Source organism: Coenobita brevimanus, chromosome 94 (assembly GCF_032717465.1).
Source record: "Coenobita brevimanus isolate Jiangsu-jjx chromosome 94, ASM3271746v2, whole genome shotgun sequence".
Lineage (NCBI taxonomy): Eukaryota > Metazoa > Arthropoda > Malacostraca > Decapoda > Coenobitidae > Coenobita > Coenobita brevimanus.
The window spans coordinates 24479531-24490904 of record NC_137047.1 but is presented as its reverse complement, the minus strand read 5'-3'; the positions used below and the strand labels follow the sequence as shown (position 1 = coordinate 24490904).

Here is an 11374-nt window from a genome sequence, read left to right as displayed (position 1 = left end):
GCTGGGTGGTAACCATATAACCACATATCGCCTGATGTTCTATTGGATTAAAGCTCTAGAACTGTAAGGGGTGTAACGGTGTGTGTGTGTGTGTGTGTGTGTGTGTGTGTGTGTGTGTGTGTGTGTGTGTGTGTGTGTGTGTGTGTGTGTGTGTGTGTGTGTGCGCGCGCGCGCATGCTTCACTTAAAGCCCCTAAAGAGTCTGAAATTATCCACATTGTAAGTTCCATGGTTCTAAAACGAACTCTTGAATTTGCATTTGCGCATACTCAGGTTTACCCTGTAACGCAGCGAGCCAGTTCCCACTACAGTGAATATATATAGATTTGACAAAATGAGCCAATTGCCACTGAAATTAGCACACAGACTTGACCTACTGTTGAACGTGGGTTACCTAGGTTTGTGCTTCTCAATGCCCAGGTCTATCAATGTACGGCTTTCCAAACGGGACAAGTTGGAGACCATAAATTTAAATATCCATATGTCTATCTATCTATCTATCTATCTATCTATATTTATATTTATATTTATCGACTATAATGTGCTTCTGAGTGCAAATCTGCCTCCAAAAGTAGCGGACCAATGGCCTCCACATCTGGCACAGCGACTGAGTTTGAAAGTCTGGTATATTGTACACAGACTTCATGCTTTTTTACTTCTTACGACGAATCTTTGCACTGTACGCAGTCACTTTCTTCCCATGCTTGATTCTCTCCGCGGCTCTCTCTTCGGTTTTGTTATCCTTGATAAATACGTGTTCCTTCCAAAGCTCCATGACTAAACATTCAATCTTCAAGAGCACCTAGTATCAGGGCCACTAGCAAATACAATAACTTTACCTATGAACTTCGCGACTGTGATCTCACAGGCAGATGGCGGTACGCCAAGTACTCTTCCATCGACACTCCACTATTGTAACCCTGGCATCTAATGGGATAAACACACACACACACACACACACACACACACACACACACACACACACACACAAACACACACACACACATTATATATATACATGTATAGATATATATATATATATATATATATATATATATATATATATATATATAAATGTGTGTGTGTGTGTGTGTGTGTGTGTACTCTTATATAAAACCCCGCCATTACCCCACTGCACCCCACCCAACCCTGCCATTATCCCACCGCACCCCACCCAACCCTGCCATTATCCCACCGCACCCCACCCAACCCTGCCATTATCTCACTGCACCCCACCCAACCCCGATATAAATCCATTGTACCCTACCCAACCCCGCCATTATCCCACTGCACCTCACCCAACTCCTCTCTTTACCACTCAGCACCACATTCAGTCCCACCCTTACCCCACTGCACCCCACCAACTCCCCCTTCACCCTAATGCACCCTACCCAACACCGCCCTTACCCCACTGCTTTCCACACAACCTCGTCATAATCAATCCCACCTCACATGCCACTCCCTTTCACACCTGTCTTTTGTTTTCCTTACTCCACCACACCTAAACCTGCCATTACCCAATTTCATCTAAGCCAAACTCACCGTACTCTATCCTACGTTACCTGTCAATTTCCGCCCTCCATCTCAAGTAAGATCACCACACTCACCAGTTAATTTTACCCCACTCCACCACACCCAACTATACCACTCCCCCATCCCACTTCACGTAAAACCACCATTACCCCACTCAGTCCCACCTAACCCCACCATAGTCTACTCTACCTCACCTTTCGATTGCACGCCACTCCATCCTACCCAGCCCCACTATTACTCTGTTCCACACCACTCAACCCCCTCCATATTCTACCTTACCTCTTGTGTCCATCTTATCCAATTGAACCCTACCTAACCCTACCATTACATAAGTTCACCCCAGCCAACCTCAGCATATTGTATCCTACCATAACTCTCGTTTTTACTACATTACACTCTACCACACCTTACCCACTCCACCCACCAAAACCCACCATACCTCACCTGTCAGTTTTACCCAACTCCACCCCACACAACTTGGCCATCACCCCTTTCCACCCCACCTGGCCCCGCCATACAGTACGGTACCTCACCTGTCATTGTTTCCCTACGGCACTCCAACCAACCCCACCATGACCTCACCTCACCCATCTAAACCCGCCATACACTACCCTGCCTTACCTACCTGTCAGTTTTACCCCTCTGCATCCGGTCCAACCTCAATATGTATCCTGCCTCACTTGTCATTTATGCTGTGCCAGTCACGAGGGAAGGTATTGGGAAGTGGTCGCGTTGATTTAAGTCCGTAAGAGGCGGTGACTTGTGGCTAAAACTACCGATGCGTAGACCCATAGTAGTTTGATATCCTTCAGCCTAACGGTTTGAATCATGTGACATATTCTTCAGTGTTATCTTGCTTCTTTCAGGCGGTTTTATTCAGCTTAGGGGAGATCTCTTAGAGTGAAGAGGCAAAATGAGGCTTTATCTAACTCCGCTATTTTGAAATCTCTGCCAAGTTGAACAAATTGTCTGGAGATAGTCAGACTGAAATGGAAGGACGTCGCCGAACTGAAGGGGTTATAGTGGACAAAATCACAGAGAGCCTCCTGTGCTTACTGTATGAGAATATCGGGGGGGGGGGAAATGGGATTGCATTTACATAGGATCTTAACCAATTTCAACGATAAGTAAGTCTCCCTAACATCTGTTATCACGGATGGTTTTGTTTTTCTTAATTTGTCATAAAGATATTCATTCCGATTTGTCTGAGAAATGTTCAGTAACTGCATGAGTTAAGACAAACATGTATACATGCAGCCTTACAAACTGAGCTAAGGAGAATTCAAAATACGACACCTGGTCACCTCTGCCGGGCTGTGTTGTGTCCAGCGATTCATAGGATGTGAATGGCGCTCCCCACGGTGAGTTAGACTCTACAAGCTCGTCTACAGAGGGGACTTGAATGACGACCTCTCATTGGCCTGTTACACACACACACACACACACACACACACACACACACACACACAGTGTCTTGACTACCTTTTAACTCTCATGGTACTTCTCATTTTAGTATTGTGATGCTTGTTTTCCAGTGTCTTCTTTCGCCTTCCCATGTGCAGTTCTTCCTGCGCCTACCCTACCTGCCCCATACAGTCCTGATCCCTCAGTCCCCCTTTCCACTGTCCAATCTTCCTCTGATTCCTACATACACTGTCATTCTTCTGGTTGTTTTACCGGCCCCATATCAAATTTTGTACCTTTATCGTAACGGCCATTCTGTATATGCCATGCCGATGTCATATGCACCAAGTTCGTGCTTGCAAAAAGTACCCTATTCACAAAGTTCCCTATACCTAAGCATGGGAATATGGTATACGGTACTTTGTGCACAGGGTAACATGCATCAAGTTGTGCACGCACTAGGCACCTCGATTATGCACAAAGTAATGTATAGTACATTCATGCCTTGGAGCACATATTATTAAAAAGATAACTTCCTTCTATAGACGGAGAGACATTTTATGTGCAGAAATCAATCTGCCCTCTGTCTATCATGGAAAATCGCCTGGTCATTTATGGCCAAAGATCCTGGATGCGGTATAAAAGTGCATTTAATCTGGGGCTTGTGATACCTGTGGACGACCCTGCTTGCCTTCCAGCCTCATTTCTGACCTCTCAGGCCGGAAGAAAAAAAAAAAATGTTCCCCGAGCTAGGCTTTATCAGATCACATAGCCATGCTAAGTGGCATGAAGGCGTTACCCCTCTGGGCATGGCAGCTACCGGGCGTGGCTCGAACTCACAACCCCCCAGTCCCGAGTCCGACGCTCTACCACTGTGCCACCCTGTTCCCTCTCAGGCCGTAAGCAAAAGGAAATTAATTCGGAAAACAAAAAAAAATATGATCTATGAGAGAGGTAAATAGGCAGGCGAGGTGCAAAGATATTCAGCGTGTACTCCGAAGACCGAAAAGTCGCCAACTGAGACACTACTGCGGACTAAGATATCCATTGTGGAGCTACAAGCCATTCTGCAGAACCTACTGTGCTGTAGACCAAACTGCTACATCCAATAGGTCACTTCCCCCCCCCCCCCAGGATAACTGGCGCTGACGATAAGGGTTTCATGATATGTGAAGTTGGCCTACATTTTCATCCACACTAACCATAAGTAGGCTAGTCAGTCATACAGAGGCAAGATAATCCCTTTTAAAACTGAATAATGGATAAAATGACTTCATTTCTCCCACACCATTAGCAAACTCTGAAAGCCCTTGCCAGAATATTATCTTTAATTCATTTTCTATGATGTGCAGTGTTTAACTTAATGGGAAACTATATTCATTTTTAGTACACATTTACGCCGACAGATGGAACCAGGTGTCCTGTAAACCTTGGCCTAAAACAGCTGATTTTTGTTGCGGTGAGAGGACCCAGAGGGAATCAATGTCACTCCATACCTGAGGATTCCTGACGACAGACGCAAAGCTGACTAGAAAAGTGGCCGTCATCGAAGGAGAAGGGAAAGGTCGGGTCGTCGCCCAGAAGTAAATAAGGACAGTCATGGCTGCCATATACCGAGCTGTTATGCGAAGGGCCGACAAGTTAGTGCCACCGAAATTTCAGCCCTTTTGGAACCATCCGGCAGGTGTGTTACCTTAAAGTTATTTGTTGGAGAGTTACATATTTGATCAAGTACATGGGTAAGTTATCAGCCTGCCTAATTATCGAGTAACCTGCCAGTGCTTCTAGTATCGTATTTTATTAGATTTATAAGTTTTTATAATGTATAAAAACCATAATGCCAGACTTCTAAGAAATAATAGCAGTGAATACAGCCTCTGTGGTCCCTTTGCCTGGCATAAACTCGAGCTGCATCTCACTGATATTCACTTGTTTACTGTAAATGCTGTGCATCTGAAGAATGTGCCTTGTTCATAACTATATTGCAAAATTTTGGAGTTACACCCAGCTTGCCGGAGCTGAAATACATTCACCATGCAGTTTATACACTTATAAGTGACCTCTTAATACTTGTCCATTGCAAATGCACTTTCTTGTAAATGTAATGAAGGGAGGGGGGTTGTCCACGTCCTAACTCCTGTTACTTCATATACATTAAAATTAGGTTAGGTTAGGTCAGCTTACATTAGGCTAGGTTCGATCAGTTCATTTTAACTTAGGTGCAGTTATAAACAGAGATAGGAACTAGAGAATCTCCCCCCACCTCCTTATTTATTTTGAATATAAAAAAGCACTTTTGACAGATGCTTGTAGAAGAGAAAATGCATAGGATTGCATAGGTATGGTAATAACTGTTAATTTAAGTGTCCATTCTTGTCGCGGCGGGCGAGTCTGATGGTATCATTATCGTACCCTGGCAGCCAACCAGTCAACAGTGCATCCAATTTTGTATTGTATTGTACAAAAATCTATCTGTCCATCTATTGCCAGACTCCTTAATCCCATTAGGGGTGGCTACAAACAAATCACCTCCGTGTTGCCCAGTCCCCCGCCATTTCACTGCCGGGCTCCCAGCTCACACCCCCCCCTCTCTCATGTACCTCTCCACTCCATCTCTCCATCTTATCCCTGGCCTCCCCCTCCCTCTACCCCCCTCCACCTCACTCACATAGACTCTCATCATCAGTCTCTCACTCTCCATCCTCTCAAAATGGTCAAACCACCTAATGTGTTTCTCCTAATGCTTCCTATCACATCCATATCCACACCACAACACAGCTTCACTTCCTCATTTGTCAGTCTGTCTATCCATGTGACTCCACAGGCTCCTCTCAAATACCGGTAACTCATTTCCACTGCTCTCACTCTTGACTTCTGGCCTCCAACAAGGTCCAGGCTTCACTTCCGTACGTTAGAGTTGGTATCACAATACTGTCATGTAGTAACTTTTTCACTTCCATGCTCACTTCCCTGTTTCTTATCACTGCATTCAAGGAACCAGCAACCTTTCTTCCTTTTTGTACCCTTTCAAGCACTTCACCCTCCAAACTTCCATCCTCATTCATCACAATACCCAAGTACTTAAACGTACTCACATTGTCCATTTCCTCATCATCCAACGTCACTGTACATTCACTGACTTCACCTCTCTCAAAGACCATAACTTTACTCTTCCCTACATTCACCTTTAGATTCTGTTTCTTACACACTCTCCCAAACTCATCCACCAAGCCTTGCAGCTCCCCTTCGTCTTAACAACACAGTATCATCTGCAAACAACAGTACAGGGAGTTTCTAAACACTACCCTCTCTCATTAGGGTCACTTCAACATCCACTGCCCTATCTTGTGTCTCATTTATAACCCCATCCATATACAGACTGAACAACCATGGAGACATGACACATTCCAGTTTCAATCCAACCTTCAGATAGAAAAATCCACTTAGTTCACTATCCACACACACTGCAGCCTTAGCACCCTCATACAAACTCTTCATGTTCGTTCATTCTTTTAAAGATTCATCCCTCCTATGGAGAGAACCGGGCTATACAGTAGCCCAGTCAGTGGGGTGTGGGCTGACTTGTTAACTAGTAAGGGGGAAGACAGCACCTGGAAGGTCCCAAAGGGGCTGCCCAACACACACACCGTGTCTTCTTGTTGGTTTTGTGGTGTGTGTGACTCTTCACAGCATTCGACAACTTCCCATCAGCTCCATATATTCATAATACTTTCCACAATCCTTGTCAATCCACCATGTCATATTATTTCTCCAAATCCATGAAGGCCGCGTACATCTTCTTTCCCTTCACCGGAAGCGTTTCCACTAAAGATCTAAGAATGAATACAGTCATTACTCGTTGTACGATGGGGTTACGTCAGGTCATACCTTAACCCTTTCAGGTCTCAAATAGGGCCCAAAGTCACGTTTGACAGATGCATTTTTTGGAAAAAGTCAAGGCTTCCAAATAAAGAAAAAAATATCATATTCATGCACAAGGAAGTAATACACATCTGCCTATAAAACATTAGAGCTCTAGTTGCCATACAAGTGCTGCAAAAATGATGGGAAGTTGCGTAGCAAATGGTGTGTGGTAGCGTGGTGAGTATTGCCATCTCAGTGGGTAGGTGATTTCTTGGTGCGTAGGCGACATGATTGCATTGTTTGCTTCCATGTTTGTCCATAAAAAACAGTGCACTGATATATGTACTGTACATTATATCTCACGTGATTTATGAATGATTCTTGAGATGTTTTCTTTACAAACAACAAACTAAACAGTTACAAGATCCTTATAAAACTATCACTTACTTACTAGTTACTACTAATTTATTTTACTTTGCTCTTATTTTGCTTAGTACTGTCCAAGGCTGTGGGGGTGAGGACATGAGGGTAAGCCTACAAGCTTGCCTTTTGTATGTACATATGTTTATTTCATTGTTGCTGACTATATCATCCTGTGTACTTACAGGCAACAGTAGAGACAGTGATCAAATACTTATTATTTCTCAAAATTGACGGTGTTATAAGTATAACCAGGAAATGTGAGAAACTCATGAAATATAAATCAGAAAAAGTAAGGAGATACGAACAATCATTTGTCAGTGAAAAAGGCATCACTCGCTGCACATGTATGTCTGCCTGGTAACAAATAAATGCATGGTACGTGTATAAAAGGCTACAGAAACAACCTTAGAAACCTAAAATCTTAAATCTGTAAATATTTTCCCTCAGTCAGACACTCTAACACCCAGGAAATGAATAAATATTGAGACATACAACGCAGAAATCTCTTGCTTGCCTGTGACGCGGTAGCTATGTTCGTAAGAGGGAGGCAGGGGATGGAGGATTGGAGGAAGAGTGGAGGGTGGAGGGTGGGAGGTAGACGAGTGGGGGATCGGTGGGAGGCAGGAGGGTGGGGGATTGGAGGGAGGGCGGGAGGTAGAGGGGTGGGGGATCGGTGGGAGGAAGGGGGATATGAAAGGGAGGAGGGAGGTGAGAGCTATGTATCCTCCAGAGTAGTAAAAATATATTGCAAACAATATTCTTTTGCTAAATGAACTGTCTGATACCAAAATAGTAAAAAATTTTGCCAGATCAACAGTATAATAGAACCAGTACGTGCATCCCAACCCCCCACCATGCTTAGCTCTTCCCGGACTGTGTAAACTAAAATATTGTGATCTACACATGCCTGGTAGAAGCAGAGGGGTCTGGGGAGCAGCTTGTATCCTTATTTCATTCACCAGCCTCATGCAACAGTTTTCATTCATGACTAAATATGCTGCCACGGGAGTGGCTAGGAGACCCCTAAGCCATTATAGTGACCAGGAGACCTGAGAGGGTTAACGTATAACGATTTTATCGTTAATCGGGAGATTGAAACACATTATAAAAGAGGGGGCTACGTCAGCTCAACTTCCCAAAGTCACCTACCCAAGACTGAAACAAATATGACAACCCACCTTAATCACTTCCTGTGTCGGTCCAAGTCGTCTCCAAGACCAAAACAAACACTATTGCACCAATACAGGCAGCGTTACTCACGTACAGTAAATTGTTGCAACAACACAACAGTCACACTTGTGTAACATTGGCCTGGTGCTACACGATGTATAGGCCTACTGTAGCACAATGCTTAGCTGAGAGGTGACGATAACAGGGGTGCACATGTGAATGAGTGGAAAAGTCAGGGCTTTCAAAGGGTGGCGGGACTGCAACTGAACCAGAACAATGCTCTGCATGCTGGGGCCACCATCTTGCCTGAGACAAGCAACTGTCGCCTTGCGTGTGCCTGACACTTAGTACAAAATTTTCCAAGGACAGTATCGTTATAGCGGGAAATTCATCGCAAATCGGATTTTGGGGTGGAACTTTTCTGTTATTGTTGTAGCGAATTATCATATACCGAATCAGCGTATAATGAGTAGTGACTGTATGTGATATACACAGCCTCTTCCCTTCCTAAATCCTCCCTGTTCTTCTCCAACTAATTCCTTTGTTATTTCCCAAACTCAGTCAGTAAGTATCCTACCATATACTTTTCCTGTTACACTAAGAAGACAGATGCCCGTACGGATACCACACACTTCTTTTTCCCCTTTTCCATTGTACAGGGGAATAATTTTACCTGATTATAATGTGGTAGGTGGAGGTGCCCATCATCCATCCACATAGTGTAGTGGTACTCTGTTTTTAGGCTAGCTCTACATTGAGTGGCAAGCCAAATGATTTCCTGTAAACCAGGAAAGCATTTACAATGCTGGGTGGTAACCTTATAACCAGCTAACACGTGTTCCTTATGTGACAACAAGTGGGTTGGCAGAGGGTTAGTGTCCCTCCCCGGAAGACAACTAATTAAAAATATGAACAAGAAGCCTCGGACCAGAGTACTGTATATCATGCACGAACATATACACGAATCACGTGTGTATGATATTATACACAAAATCAGATGCACTGTTGACAGGTAGGTTGCCAAAGCATGATAGTGACACCTTCAGACTTGCACGCCACAACTATAGTTGGGTTCAATTCTGAAAATTTACCTCCCTAACCCATTCATAAGGCCACAAAGATAACTTTTGGTGGTTTATACTTGGTGTTACCAGAAGATTTGTTCAGCTTAGTGTAATTTGCTAATAGTGAAGGAATTCATAAAAGCTATGTTTAACCTTTCTGTAGACAGTTCTCTCATAATATGAATAAAGTTGCCTGGGAAATGCAGAAATTAATACAAAGGACATCATCATAGTGAAAGGGTTATAGTAGTGTTTGTTCAATACACTACTGTACAGTATTTTCAATAAACTGCAGTACATGCCAAATCATAATTCCAATACAGTGGTTGCTAGTCATATTGCACTGTTGCCATTTAGTGTACTTTATTAGCAAATACCGGTAGATATACAGCACAGTATTTTTAAATATCAGCTGCATGATTTGCCTTCAGTGTTACATTTTACAAGGGTACTAAGTGACCCTTTTTTTTTTCTTTCTTTCTTTTAATCATTTTATAACATGTAGGCTGTTTGAAATTTTACGGGTATTCAGCTTTTCATTTGCTAATGACAGTACTGTCATTCCATCATGAGGAACATTACATTTGGAGACAAGTTATTGAACTACTTTCAGTTATATCTGCAAAAGTATGCAATGTATACAAATGGTCTTTGCAAGCTAGCTATATTACCAACATGTCGCCCTACATCATACCACAGTCAGATTGTGAATATGTTTTAATTTGGATGTTATATAGATTTTCAAAGTTGCGTGAAGAACGTTACCGCAATGCTACCCCCTCTTGTAGTTGGCATAAGTAATTTCAATAAGTCTTTGATTTGACTGGTTCAGTCAAGGAGTGTTTCTTATTAATAATATGTCAGTATTAAGGATCATAACCATACCCAGCAGATTTGAATATTGCTAATAACTGTAATGCTGTTAAGGAAAATGTGACCATGAGACATTACCAAAAAAGCGAGAAACGTTACTTATGCTACTTTTATTGAAATATGATTATACAATCAACTCTTATTACGGTTACAGTAATTGTAAGTATCACAAACATAAACAAATGTGTGCTGATGTGAAATTTACATACCGTAATAAACTAACCAGAAAGTGATTGGTGGGGGCACTCACCATCCACTCACTCGATGTAGTGCTGCTCTCGGGTGCCTGCCCTTTCCTCCCTTCCTTCCTTCTTTCCATCTTTCCTTTTCTGCCTTTCCTTCCTTCATTCTTTCCTCTTCCTTGTCTCTACGGGTGAGTCTACACTGAGTGACAAGGCATGTGGTTTCCTGTACACCAGGAAAGCATTTACAGTACTATGCTGAATGGTAACCATATAACCAAATTATGGCACTTGGTGGTTTAGTGGGCAATAAAGGCACTCCAATCGAATTGAGCCCGTGCAGGTTTATATCCTAGGGGTGGTTGGGGTTTACTGCTCATGCAATGCCACTCAGAGATGAGTGAAGCTGGTCACTCTAATCATAAATGTCAGGCCCAACTTGCCTAACCCTGGGCTCCTATGCACCTCATGGGCACATTAAGTGATGAATGAATTAACTAACTAACCACAAGACAATTCCTGTATAAGTGGCATCAACATATTTAAGTGACATCAACAACATGATATCAACATTGACTAGTTGACTGAGGAGGAAAAGGTCACCCCTTTGAATGTATGTACCATTCTTGATACTCGAGGAGTTGGGAAAGCCTGCACAACCATATCCCTTGCTATCTCATCCCTGTCTGGGTTGTCAGGGATTTGAAATGGGTATGACCCTCTTAAGTTAATGTCCCCCTTTCTAAGGTAATTAACTTTCATCATATCCTCTTCATTCACTGACCCAGTGACTGCAGTTTATAATGTTGAGACAACTTCTTGGTTGTATAATGAACTGGTACCGCAGTGAACACTAATAATG

General features: G+C 43.1%; 1 protein-coding gene across 1 annotated transcript in view; it reads left to right on the top strand.

The window, feature by feature from the left end:
- The first annotated feature begins 4351 nt into the window (after positions 1–4351).
- The window catches only part of LOC145412803 (mitochondrial pyruvate carrier 2-like), a 42326-nt gene continuing 35303 nt past the window's right edge, over positions 4352–11374 (top strand). The window contains exon 1 of the mRNA XM_080282585.1: positions 4352–4620. Coding sequence (XP_080138711.1) covers positions 4536–4620 — 85 coding nt within the window. The 5' untranslated portion in view covers positions 4352–4535. The remainder of the gene's footprint in view (positions 4621–11374) is intronic.